The 12,783-nt window shown below is 28.0% G+C and overlaps 1 protein-coding gene across 1 annotated transcript; it reads right to left on the reverse strand.

The window, feature by feature from the left end:
- Positions 1–485: 485 nt before the first annotated feature.
- Positions 486–9,446, reverse strand: LOC101508037 (aspartic proteinase 36-like). The gene is made up of 10 exons (XM_073367295.1): positions 9,196–9,446; positions 8,648–8,777; positions 8,293–8,504; positions 7,665–7,939; positions 2,402–2,538; positions 1,840–1,913; positions 1,649–1,739; positions 1,491–1,551; positions 1,046–1,117; positions 486–962 (listed from the first exon to the last, which is right to left on the reverse strand). Exons 1-10 carry the CDS (start codon positions 9,444–9,446, stop codon positions 874–876), a joined length of 1,392 nt encoding a protein of 463 aa, XP_073223396.1. The 3' UTR covers positions 486–873.
- Positions 9,447–12,783: the final 3,337 nt, after the last annotated feature.

The following is a 12,783-nucleotide window of genomic DNA, read 5'->3' on the forward strand; positions in this document are numbered from 1 at the left end:
AAAAAAAAAAAAGAGAGAGAACCTTCAGAGACCATCAGGAACAATAGAGTTACAGTGTTTTCATATGGTGGCCCTGCATGGAATCTTATGATGAAAGTCTCCCCATTGCTGAAGTGCTAGATAAGAACAGTAGACTTACAGTGACTTGAAGAATATGTTTTATGTGCTAGATAAGTATTTGACAATTCAAGAAAGGTTGCAATTTTATGTGAAAGATGGCTTCTTTTTTCTTAATTGGGAGGGTGCAATTTAATCATTAATTGATTAAATGTTAACTTAAATATCATAAAATTGTCTGACACCATTCATGAATCTATAACTATTAGATTCCAACACACCTACCTAAAAATAAAAACTAAAGACCGTAATTGAACTATTATTCTCTTTTATCAAAACACTATATAAATAGGAAATGAATTCTCTCAATTGAAATACACTATACAATCTGAACCATTCGAGATACACTAATATAAATTCCTATAAGTTTTCTCTATACAATTAGAGCCGCATTTCATTGGATAAGAGAAGTATACCCCATTTGTGAATAGTATAACAGCAACATCAATAACCATTTTCAGCCAAAGAAAAAATTAAAGTAGGCAGTGATATCATTAAGATCATGTGTATTGGAATGAGGTTTTTTATTGGTTTTTAGTTGTCTTCATTCTCATCAGTGTTCAATCACAAGACTAGCATATATACATCATACTACAGATTCCACTATAATTTGATATGCTTGCATAATAATCAAAAACTGCTTCAGAGTACTCATGTTTACAATTACAGTTACAAATGTGGTGACTATACAGCTTATACTATGTGCATTAAAAGTGCCACAATGGTTACTTGTAACAACATGGAGAAAATCCCTATCTATGAGTTGCTGGCACTTGACCGTCTTGCTCTTGGATTGTTGTACTTATCCTTGTTCAAGATCACAGAGACGTTTACGGGCATAGAACCTAAAAATAGCTTTCAATTTTAAGACATAATGAAGGACCATATACTAATTGCAAGAAATACAAAATTCAAGTGGTAAATTTACAATTATAATTAGTCCATCCTATGCGCTGATTAACTAAGTCGTAAACAACTATCTTATCTTTCAAGACAAGATCTGCAAAAGATAAAATCATACTTGTTAATATATAATTATCATACTTGCATAAAATCATACTTGTTAATTTATAATTATCATACTCGAGCATAGTATACTAGCTTCTTTTTGGAAATTTGGAATGTTTTACAAATGAAAAACAGACATAAATTTAAACATCTATTAGGAATCAATTTGAATTTAAACCATACTTTGTAACACTCAATCAGTTGTTTTCCATTTTCACACCATTTTCAATTGCAAGGGCAGACATCTCTTAGAATTTTTTTACCATTAAAATAAGTTACCATTCAATAATCAAATGCGAAAATTCTAATTTTTTTCCCAATTTCTTGCAGAGTTTATAGTCAATTCAAATTTCTCATCATCTAACCTCCTAATATTGAGGGTCCACCTTCCATTTTCTGGAAACCTATGCACCACGTTGCATCGTTCTAAAAGCAAATTGGTGCATTAGTGGCATAAAACTCCAAAAAATAACTTACTTAAATGCAAGAATATAACCAACATCATAACATACTTCATACTTACCATTAAATCATAGTGCACGAGGTATTGTTGTGGTTTTAAATCCATGGATGCACCCACAAAGTTAAAACTGATTGAAGGAAAAATATTTAAACTGAATATGTAACAAACACATATTTACTTAGATATTAAGAAATCCTAATAAGACACACCCTCTTTTCATATGAAGAATATAAAGATCTTCGTAACAATACCTGGTTGAGACCAGATAGCACAGGCTTCCTTTTGGAAACATGGGAGTGACAAACTGTGACACTGCAGTAGTAATCTACACATCCATTTGAAAACTGAACATCATTATACATTAAGGCCGATATCATTCATAAATACAAGAGAAATAAGCAAAACTCCTTTTAAGAAAATTAATAATAAGAATTAAACAAAAAAAAGATTTAAACCTCAATATGGTGTTCAATTGTTGAAGTATCTTAAGGCATACAAGCCTCCATTAAATCATTTCCACATTTTAAACAAAAAAGAATTGTCGATTACATGAATAGTTGAAAATTGATATATATCCAACACAATCAATCTAAATACTAAACAAATAAGACAAGAATGTGAGAACCCAAATGAACTCAATAAAAAAATGTTGGTAGGTGATTTCACGAAATAGAAAAAAATAAAAGACGAGCAAACCAAAGAGTAAAAAAATATCCTCGTTTTTTCTAGCAGTGAAGAATTCCCCATCATATAGAAAGGCAAAGGAGAATAATATGCCAAATGATGTTTTGGGCAAGGTACAAGAAATCTTACGGCATTGATAAGAGAATTATATGCTTCTTCAACAAGATACACCAATGTTGTACCGCTGTCAACAACTGTTCCTCGGTCACCAAACTTTGATGCTGCAAATACAACTGGATTGATTGAGAGCAGTTGTCCGTTGACAGCTGTAACGCCCCAAATTTTTTTTATCCAAAAATTACTTAAAAGTATTTGTTTTCTTTTAGAAACAACTATAATTTTTTTTTCTTAGAAGTATTTCATCATGTAATAATTTGAAGATGCGTCAGAAAATGACTTAATATATTTTTTTTTTTTTGTAAAAGAACGTAATGCAATTTACTAAAATTTTATTTATTCATTTATTTGCGAAGTTAATAATCCAGTTGTTAGATCGATATTCATTTATGCTCCAAAATAAAATAAATTATATTTAAGTGAAATTCAAAAGGAGCAAAGTTGACTAAAATTAATAACATTCAATTATTTACTAGCAAATGAAATCTCACTTCCGATTTCTATTAAAAGTTAATGATGAAAAGTAAATAACTTTACAATGTACCACAAAAAATTTAATAATACAAAACATTATAATTTTAAGTAAAAGTTTCATTTTTCCACGCGCGTGCACCAATGAAACATCATTCATGCAACTTTTGAGGTCATTAGCACCTAAATATTGGTGTGAGGGGTCAGTTGATCCCACAACAAAAATTAAACCAAATAATAAATTAACAACCATAAAATATGAATATAAAATATTTTCGTCATAGAAGATTTAGAGAAAATTGATTCTTTAATAGTTCTCAAAGATGTATCTAAATAAATCAAATAGCAACAGTAGAGCAAATAATTAGATCAAAATAAAAATAATAATAGAATGTATGCAAGTTATGCATGCTCCTAAATATATATGATCCAAATATAACCAGCCACACAAGCGTCCACACAGAAAATCACTCATACCAATGGGGAAAATTAAACCAGCCACATAGGCGTAACAAAGATGCATATGATATGTCATGAAATGTTAATGATGCTCAAAAGATACATATCACCATCCACTTAAATAATCACACAAATCACCAGCCACTTAGGCAACCACAAAGTTAACCATATTTAAAATCCAAATAACCGGCCACTTAGGCAACCACAAAAATAAAAATATTTAGAACACAAATCACCAGCCACTTAGGCAACCACAAAGATAAAAATATTTAAAACACAAATCACCAACCAAACCACTTAGACAGCCACATAGATAAAATATTCAAAACACAAATCACCAGTCACTTAGGCAACCACAAAGATAATACTATTTAAAACACAAATCACCCGTCACTTAGGCAACCACAAAAATAAAATATTCAAGATTAAATTTTAATCAAATATGACATCAAACTTTTATTCCCATGGACGCTTAAAATCAAAAGTCAGTAATTTTGTTATCCTAAATATATAACACACAAACACGTGAATAAATGTCTTAGAATCATAACTTTCATTTTATAAACTATAAAATTGGATTAGCGATGTGTTATTGATAGACATCAAGACTCAAATAAAGAAGAACACATACAAATATAAACTTTATTTCTTCTACTATAAATTTTCTCCCATTATTAGTCATTTAGGCCTAAAAATCAAGGTTTACCATTAAACACATCACAAAAATCAACTTAATCATGTTATCATAATTAAAAATTAAAACTTTTCACCAATTCCCCCAAGACTCATATAGATTTCTTAAAAAACAAAACTTTAAAATGAAATAACACAAAAATTGAAACTTTAAATTAAAAAAACATCATAACAAACATATTACTCATGAGATCATAGTAAAAATCACAACTTTATAATTAAGTACACATAAACAACACAAAAATAACAACTTTAAATCAAATCCATGTCATCAAATATATTACTCATGTTATAATAATAAAAATCGAAATTTTATAATTAAGTTTATCAAAGCAAACATATTACTCATAAAACAAAATATTATAGTTAAATTCTTTAAGGCAAACAAAAATCAACATTTTTCTTTTAAGACATTGATAGCGTTTCAGCAAGTGTACTGAATCGTTGCAAGTAATAATAAAACGGTAGTATCGAGTGTCGAACTCAAGGATTGCGTTTTACTATTGAATTGTATTTAGTTACTAAAATTGAACAAAAGGTTCCCAAGTTGATTGAAATAATATTTAAAATTGACAGCAGTAGTAAAATTGATCTTTTATAAATTGAGAAAAATGTCAGGGATGAGTTTCACTTCGAATCCAACCTTGGTGTCTAATTTGATCCTAGTTATTGAAATCATTCCTTAGTGGATTTAAGATTAGAATTAAGCATTACCGTATAGAAATTCTCTTGTAAATTATTGCTTTGCAACTAATTTAATTGGTTTCATGACCTGCACCTATGTCTAGACTACAAATTCATGAATTTCTCATCTCAAGCATTTGTAAAGTCCACTTCCGTTTCAAAATACAAATCGTAGAACATTTTAATGTTGATCAAGCAATAAAAAGCATTAAGCACAGAGATGAGAAAAATAATTCAATAAACTCATTCATATAACTAGAAATCAAATCAGAAAAATAAGGGTTTCATCTGGTTACACTCATCCCTAACAAATAGGGTTTAGTTACTCATGACAGAGATACAAAAGATAAGGATTAAAGAAGAATTACAAGAATGATTCATGGATGATTCTTGATAAAACTGCTTCAATGGCGTTAGAAACGGCCGTCTTTGAGTTTCTATGCTAGGGCACAAGTCTCCCAAGTTCCCAAGAGTGAAAAAGCTCATAAAACAGTAAAAATCTGTGTTTTTATGGTTGCTGGTGCGGGTATCGCGCCCCAGGCGCGCTTGGATGCGCTTGGGCGCGTTTCGACAGTGGCGAATGTTGGGAAAAAGCGCTTGGCTTGCGCTTGGGTGCGCTCCAGCGCTCAGCATCTGCTGTCCGGCGTATATTGCATTTTTCGCCTCTTTCGAGTCTGAATTTGGTTCCGGTGTCTTCATGAAAGTTGTAGCTATGGATCCTAGATTTCATTTGCATTTGGTTTGACTCCAATTGGACATATACAACGCCAGATATGGCTGAAATACTCTACATGTGTCATGTTGATTTCTCACCAAAACACAACGCAATATAAAATTACGAAAAATTCCTACTTAATCACTAAAATAAAACATAAAACATTTAATTTAACTCAAGGAACAAAAATCAACAAAATATATCAAATAAATCCTTAATTTAACTAGTAGTTGAGGATAAATAAGACTAAAATAGTGGGAAAATATGCATATGATGAAGAGTCATCAGACATCAAGACATATATCAATATCTTACAAACTATTAATTTAATATCTAGCCTAACTTTCCATGGGGAAAAACCCTTACCTTATGCGCTTTATTTCTTAACACCACTAAATTCGCACGAGAAATAGCTCATGAGGCAATGATGAATTCCACACCGATAGATATTGGCATTTACGACATAGGAAATTATTTTGGAAGTGTACGAATGACAAATAGGTGTGACAGTAAGAGGCCTAATGGAAATGTATGAACATAATAGCTATTTACGTTGCATTATTACCATTGATTTCTTGTCTAAAATGAAAGTGCACTTAATTACAACATTATGCTACCAATAATTACTATTTATTTAATTTTATTAGGTTGTTACAAAGCCAATTGAAATCATGTGTATGAGTTAATTATAATTAACTAATAGAGTTCACCATATATTGAAGGGTGTCACACACCAATTTTAATTAAATAAATAAATTAGAGATTGTCACATCACTCTTTTAAAATTTTTTATCTAATAGTTACGAAACCAAAACTTCATAGAATTATTTTTGTAGACAATTAAAATAAAATTATAATTTTAGTTTAAAAGAGATGAATGCATGAGATACAAAAAAGGACAATAGTCTTTTTGTGTCCTCTCTTAATTGCACAAAAAAAGTTATAATTAAATTTATAATCTTCCTTTAAAAAATAAATTAAAGGTGTTGAAAATGAGTTAATGCACATTATACCAAGAAAACACCATGAATTGTCATAAAATATTGTCATAAAGGAGAGTAAAAGAATGAGTCAAGTCACTAATTTTTGTTTTTATAGGATGAACCAAAAATATTTTCAAAACACTTATACATAAAGGTTGGGTTTCACTAACTCTATAATATCTCCTAAAAAATACTTATTTGGTCGCAAATAAAACTAACAAACAATATAACTTTTATAAATTATAATTTGATAAAATAATTCAACTAATATTTTTATCAACTAAAATAAATCAACCAAGACAAGAATACCACTCACACATAACAAAATAAAATAAACATATCTAACACATCAATTTCATGATTATCGAAACTAATCAAATAAAAAAATGCACAATAGTCCATTTAGGAAATAATGACATCATAAATCGTCCCCATGTAATTGTCATGTCAAAACAATTAAATAAAAATAAAGGTTATAATTATTCAATTAGAATAGAGTGTGATAAAATTTAATTTAATTTAATTTATTTACACATAGAACAATTATTAATTTAATAATAGCAATTACTAAAAAAAACACATATATAATATATATGAAAATTTTGGGGTGTTATAACAGCAATACTCTCAAGATTTAAGTTGTAATGAGGTCTGAAATTTGATTAAAAATGAAGAAATTGGTCATTTATATTACAAAATATCTCATATAGAAGTGTGACCTATCTAATAAGAACAAAAAAGCATAAGAAGCATTTTAAGAACCTTATTCTTAACAATATAATCTTTTACATTCAATTTCTAATATCATTCAATTAAACCAATCAATTTTAAAATGGTATTCTACTACCAAGTTAATTCAACCATACTCACTAAAGGTGTGTTAATTCAACACAACATAATATAACATAATTCACCCAAAAAAAATTGTCAATTGATTTCCAAAATCGACATAGTTTCATTGTACCACACAAAAATCATAAGCTTTGTATAAGAGGCTGACCTAAAACAGTGATTAATCAACTAACTATCAAGCAATCAAATTCTATTTCCTGTCATTTAACCTAGATTATTGAAACACTAACTTCCAAAACCAAAGTTGATAAATTCTATAATCATTGATTGCCAATTGACAATAATGTAGTTATAAAAATTCAATTCCATATACTCCTTTAAAAAAGGCCTTATATGTTCCTTTATATAAATATTGTGCAATATTAGGGAAAAATGACTCACAAAGTGGTGAACGGAAAAAGAGAGAAAAATGACTCACAAAGTGGTGAACGGAAAAAGAGAAATGCAGAGCAGAAGAGAACATACTGCGATGGAACAAGTGGACAATAAGCAATACTTGGCTCCACAATCTCACCAAGAACAAGAATGCCTCCTCCATTGTGGTATCCTTTCAAACAATGAGAGAAAGCTTTCGATACTATTCCTTGTGGTGCCAATTGTGATACAATGGATAGGGAGCCGGGGTCATGCCCAAGGATTCCATCAAATGCTTTTACTGGCACGGTCAAAGCTCCAAATTGATGGGTGCTACACCTATTGCCAAAACAGCCATCCAATAAAGTTTTATTTCAAAACCCAAATCCATATTAAGTATAAGTATTAATAGAAACATGGGTTTGAATGTAAAACTACCAGAGAAGATAAGCAAATCCCACAATTTAATAAAACCCGCATTATCAATTTAATGCCCCCACTCCAAACATTATCTATGATTTTCAGTGCTATAGTTCCCTCTACAAGCATAGGCTCCCTTTATCAGCCTATCCAAGTATGATTTCTATATGTTTCGACATAGACACATTTATAATTGTTCACAATAAATAAGCATAAGGGTTTCTCACCCAAATAAAACAGTGGTTTATGAGTTAACACTAGCGAGAGAAGACTTCTCGGGGATTGTGTCAAAATAAATTTTATCAGTGACATAATCACTCGAGGTACCACTCCCATCCTGGAACTTGTTGATGTAGCTGCACTGATTAGCATGAGGATAGCATTGAACATCCGCACCTTGAACCCTAGAAGGACATAAAGGGTTCGAGCAATGAACCAGGGCAGCTGTGGATGAACTACTCATGTCAAAGAAATTGAGTTTAACCTGGACAATACACAATACAAGAAGCAACAAATATTAAACACTAGACCAGAATCTTGGAACCCAAGGTAACAAAACAAGCACTGCATAACTAAGTAGTACTAATAACTTTATAAAGGCAATGATAGAAAATTGAAAATTCTTACTCCAAGTCCACTAGATTGAGGACAATTATCACATGTATTGCAGTTAACCCACAAAAGGTCACTTCCCGTATCAATCATAACGGTAAATTCCTTTTGTGGAGATCCCAACATTATTTTTGTAGTGCACAGTCTGAAGAAGAAAAACAACAACAATAGTGCTGATTATTAATTAAATCTCCCGCACATCTATCTAAAACATAAATTGAATATAGTATTATTATCAACATCTAAAACATAAATAAAATTCAGAGTACTGGTATCTAACTTCATACAGTATTATATATAATGATTAAACCATATTCATGTCTATAGCTATGTTAATAAGAAAAACTCTTTTGTTTTGAATAGATGAAAAAGATGATAAGATAATATGGTTGTTTGTTGAAAGAACAAACATCATATACTCTAATAATTTGGTTTCAATTTTTGTGCCGCTTAAGCTAATCCTAAGCTCAGTTTACATTTAAAATACTAGAAAAATAAAAGAACCTGGGAATAACAAACTAAAGCAAGAAATGAAAGAGTTTAGGAGAGAGGATTAGCCTTACGCGTAGGAGTTTGGATGAGTGGAGCCATGGACTGGGAAGTTGTCGATTCCAACAGCACCAAATATTCTTGAGTGGCGAGCTCTGTCGCGAGCTCTCAACGCATCCATCTTAACGTGATGGTTAAGTGAAACGGTCCGTGTTAGAGGGAGGTATCCAGTGCACAAAACTGGGACAACAATGTTGGTCATGCAACATGCCAACAATGACAACAACAACAACTTCGGAAAGTAGAACTGCATTGAAGTTTCCATTTGGTTATCTCTTGTCTATAAGTGGAGTAAAATTGAAATATAATAGAGGGTAGAGCACGAGAGTGGTGTCTGCAGAAAAAATTCGTGATTTTCAGTAAGAATTTTAATCAATAGTGTATTGTTCCACGGGGTGTTTGGGGGAATAAGACAGTAATTAGAGATATTTTCAATGTTATAGTTATTTGGGGTATGTTAGGTGATAATTGTCTGTGATTTATTACGATACTAGATGCTAACCCGCGTTTTGCACGGGTATATTTTTATTTATTAAATTTAAGTGGATTTAGAAGAAAAAAAAATGAAGTTTTATGTCCTAATTAAGTATTTATATCAATAATATATATACAATTTTACCAATATAATTAATAGAAGAGAAGTACCAATTTAGACGAATGACTGGAATAAATAAAGTACCGTATTAATATTGAGATAGTTGGATATGTTAAATATTGAAGTAATATATTTGATAATTGAAATTAAGATATACAATTGAGTTACAAAATATATTACTTTATTGTTGAAACTAAAAATGATTAAAGTAAAATACTTGGATATACATTCATCTTGTATTTTAGTTTATTACTTTTTTTGTTGTCTCATTCGATAATTTTAATCATACATCTTTATGGTAATTGTGAAATTTTTTATTTTAAATCGGATATATTAGAATTTTAATTTACAAACATTCAAATTGTTATTAACATTAATAGAGTAATCATAATGATTAACACTTTGGTTTCAAAATCGAAATCCAAAATTTATAACAATTACAAAATATTAATCCTCAAACAACTATAAATATATATTAAATATAAATAATTGCAAATGAATTACTTTAATTTCATACCAATTAACACTATAAAACAATAAATTTAATTTAAATAATTTCAGTAAAATAAAGTTGACCAAAATTCAACAAACATATTTTGTCCATCATTTCTAAATATTTATATGATATATATATTTACCAATATTCAAAAATGAAAATCAAATATAAATATTTTTTTGTTCTCTCGCTCGATCATTTTAATTTGAAAACTAATTAAAAAATATTAATTGTCAAACAATTATACAACAAATATAAAAAATTGCAAAATAAATTACTTTAATTTCATGTCTATTACCACGGTAAAACAACAAATCAAATTTAATAAATTTTTAATAAAAAAAACTTACCAAAATTCAAAGAGTCATGACTTTGTCCATCATTTTTAAATATTTATATACTATATATTTACCAATATTCAAAGTAGAAAATCAAATACAAATATTTTTTGTTCTCTCATTGGATCATTTTAATCATCAATCTATTGTGATAATTGTGAAATTTTTTATTTTTAAATTGAAGAAATTAAAATTTTAATTTACAAAAATTCAAACTATTATTAATATTAAATAGAGTAATCATAATGATTAATATTTTGGTTTCAAAACCAAAATTCAAAATTTATAACAATTCGGTTACAAAATATTAATTGCCAAACAATTTTAAGTATACATTAAATACAAATAATTGCAAATGAATTACTTTAATTTCATGTCAATTAACACTATAAAATAACAAATTAAATTTATTTAATTTCAATAAAATTAAATTGATCACGATTCAAAAAGACATAATTGTCAACAATTTATAAATATTTATATATGCTATATATATTTACCAATATTCAAAGTAGAATATTAAATACAAATATTGTTTGTTCTCTCACTCGATCATTTAATTGAGTAATCATAATCATTAATATTTTGATTTCTAAACCGAAATCTAAAATTTATAACAATTCAGATACAAACTATTAAATTGTTAAATAACAAATTAAATTTATTTAATTTCAATAAAATTAAATTGATCACGATTCAAAAAGACATAATTGTCAACAATTTATAAATATTTATATATGCTATATATATTTACCAATATGGATATATTAGAATTTTAATAATTTACAAACATTCAAACTATTATTAATATTAATTGAGTAATCATAATCATTAATATTTTGATTTCTAAACCGAAATCTAAAATTTATAACAATTCAGATACAAACTATTAAATTGTTAAACAATTACAAGTATACATCAAATACAAATAATTTTAAATGAATTACTTTAATTTCATATCAATTAAAACTATAAAACAACAAATTAAATATAATTAGTTTCAGTAAAATATAACTAACCAAAATTCAAAGAGAAATGACTTTGTCCATCATTTCTAAATATTTATATATTATATATATTTACCGATCTTTGTGGTAAATAGGATATATTATAATTTTAATTTACAAGCATTATTTCTTAAATTAATATTAATTGAGTAATCATAATCATTAACATTTTGGTTTCAAAATCGAAATCTAAAATTTATAAAAATTCGGTTACAAAATATTAATTGTCAAACAATTATAAGTATACATCAAATACAAATAATTGCAAATAAATTACTTTAATTTCATGTCAATTAACATTATAAAACAACAAATTAAATTTAATTAGTTTCAGTAAAATAAAACTGACTAAAATTAAAAGAGACATGACTTTGTCCATCATTTCTAAATATTTATATATTATATATATTTACCAATATTCAAAGTAAAAAGTCAAATAAAAATATTTAAATATATATAATAGATGAAATTAAAGTAATTTATTTGTATACTTATAATTGTTTGACAGTTAACAGTTTGTAACCAAAATGTTAATGATTGTGATTCATTTGTCAATATTAATAATAGTTTGAATGTTTGTAAATTAAAATTCTAATAAATCCGATTTAAAATAAAAAAAATTCACAATTACCACAAAGATCGATTTAACATTTGAAAAATTTCTACAATACATTCAGATTTGTGTTCTGAAATTTAAAATGATCTAATTTACTCAATTCAATTCAATGTCAGACATCTTTTAAACATGCTTAAAATTATTTGAGTCAAACTTTTTCAACTGCAATTTGTAAGCTACTCAACATATACTACATTGAAGTAAAACTAAGAATATGAGACACACAAAGCAAAGTGACACTGAAAAACAACTAAAGAAGGAAAAAAGTTTAGAAGAGAGATGGAAAAAATGTTGATGTATAAATATACCTTGTCATAACATTGAAAAACACTAATTCCTTGAATTTTTTCATGTACCATTTTGCTCTGGGTATGATGGGTAGCGAAATTTGCCGGCTGGTCCCATCCCAACTTAGATTTCCTAGATAGTCGCAGTGATAAATTTTCATGTAAGAAACTATACATAGCATTAAGTCACTATGAGCCAAATTGATTTCAAAGATTGTATAGAATATAATTGAATTTATGACAGCAAAATTAGAAAAAGACAA

This window comes from Cicer arietinum, chromosome 4 (assembly GCF_000331145.2).
Source record: "Cicer arietinum cultivar CDC Frontier isolate Library 1 chromosome 4, Cicar.CDCFrontier_v2.0, whole genome shotgun sequence".
Lineage (NCBI taxonomy): Eukaryota > Viridiplantae > Streptophyta > Magnoliopsida > Fabales > Fabaceae > Cicer > Cicer arietinum.

Excerpts from the sequence above, each read along its gene's own strand:
- LOC101508037 (XM_073367295.1), bottom strand. The coding sequence starts at position 9,446 with ATGGAAACTTCAATGCAGTTCTACTTTCCGAAGTTGTTGTTGTTGTCA. Across the intron at positions 8,505-8,647 it reads CTCAATCTAGTGGACTTGGA|GTTAAACTCAATTTCTTTGA; the intron begins GTAAGAATTTTC and ends TGTATTGTCCAG. Across the intron at positions 1,914-2,401 it reads ATAATTCTCTTATCAATGCC|ATTACTACTGCAGTGTCACA; the intron begins GTAAGATTTCTT and ends ATGGATGTGTAG.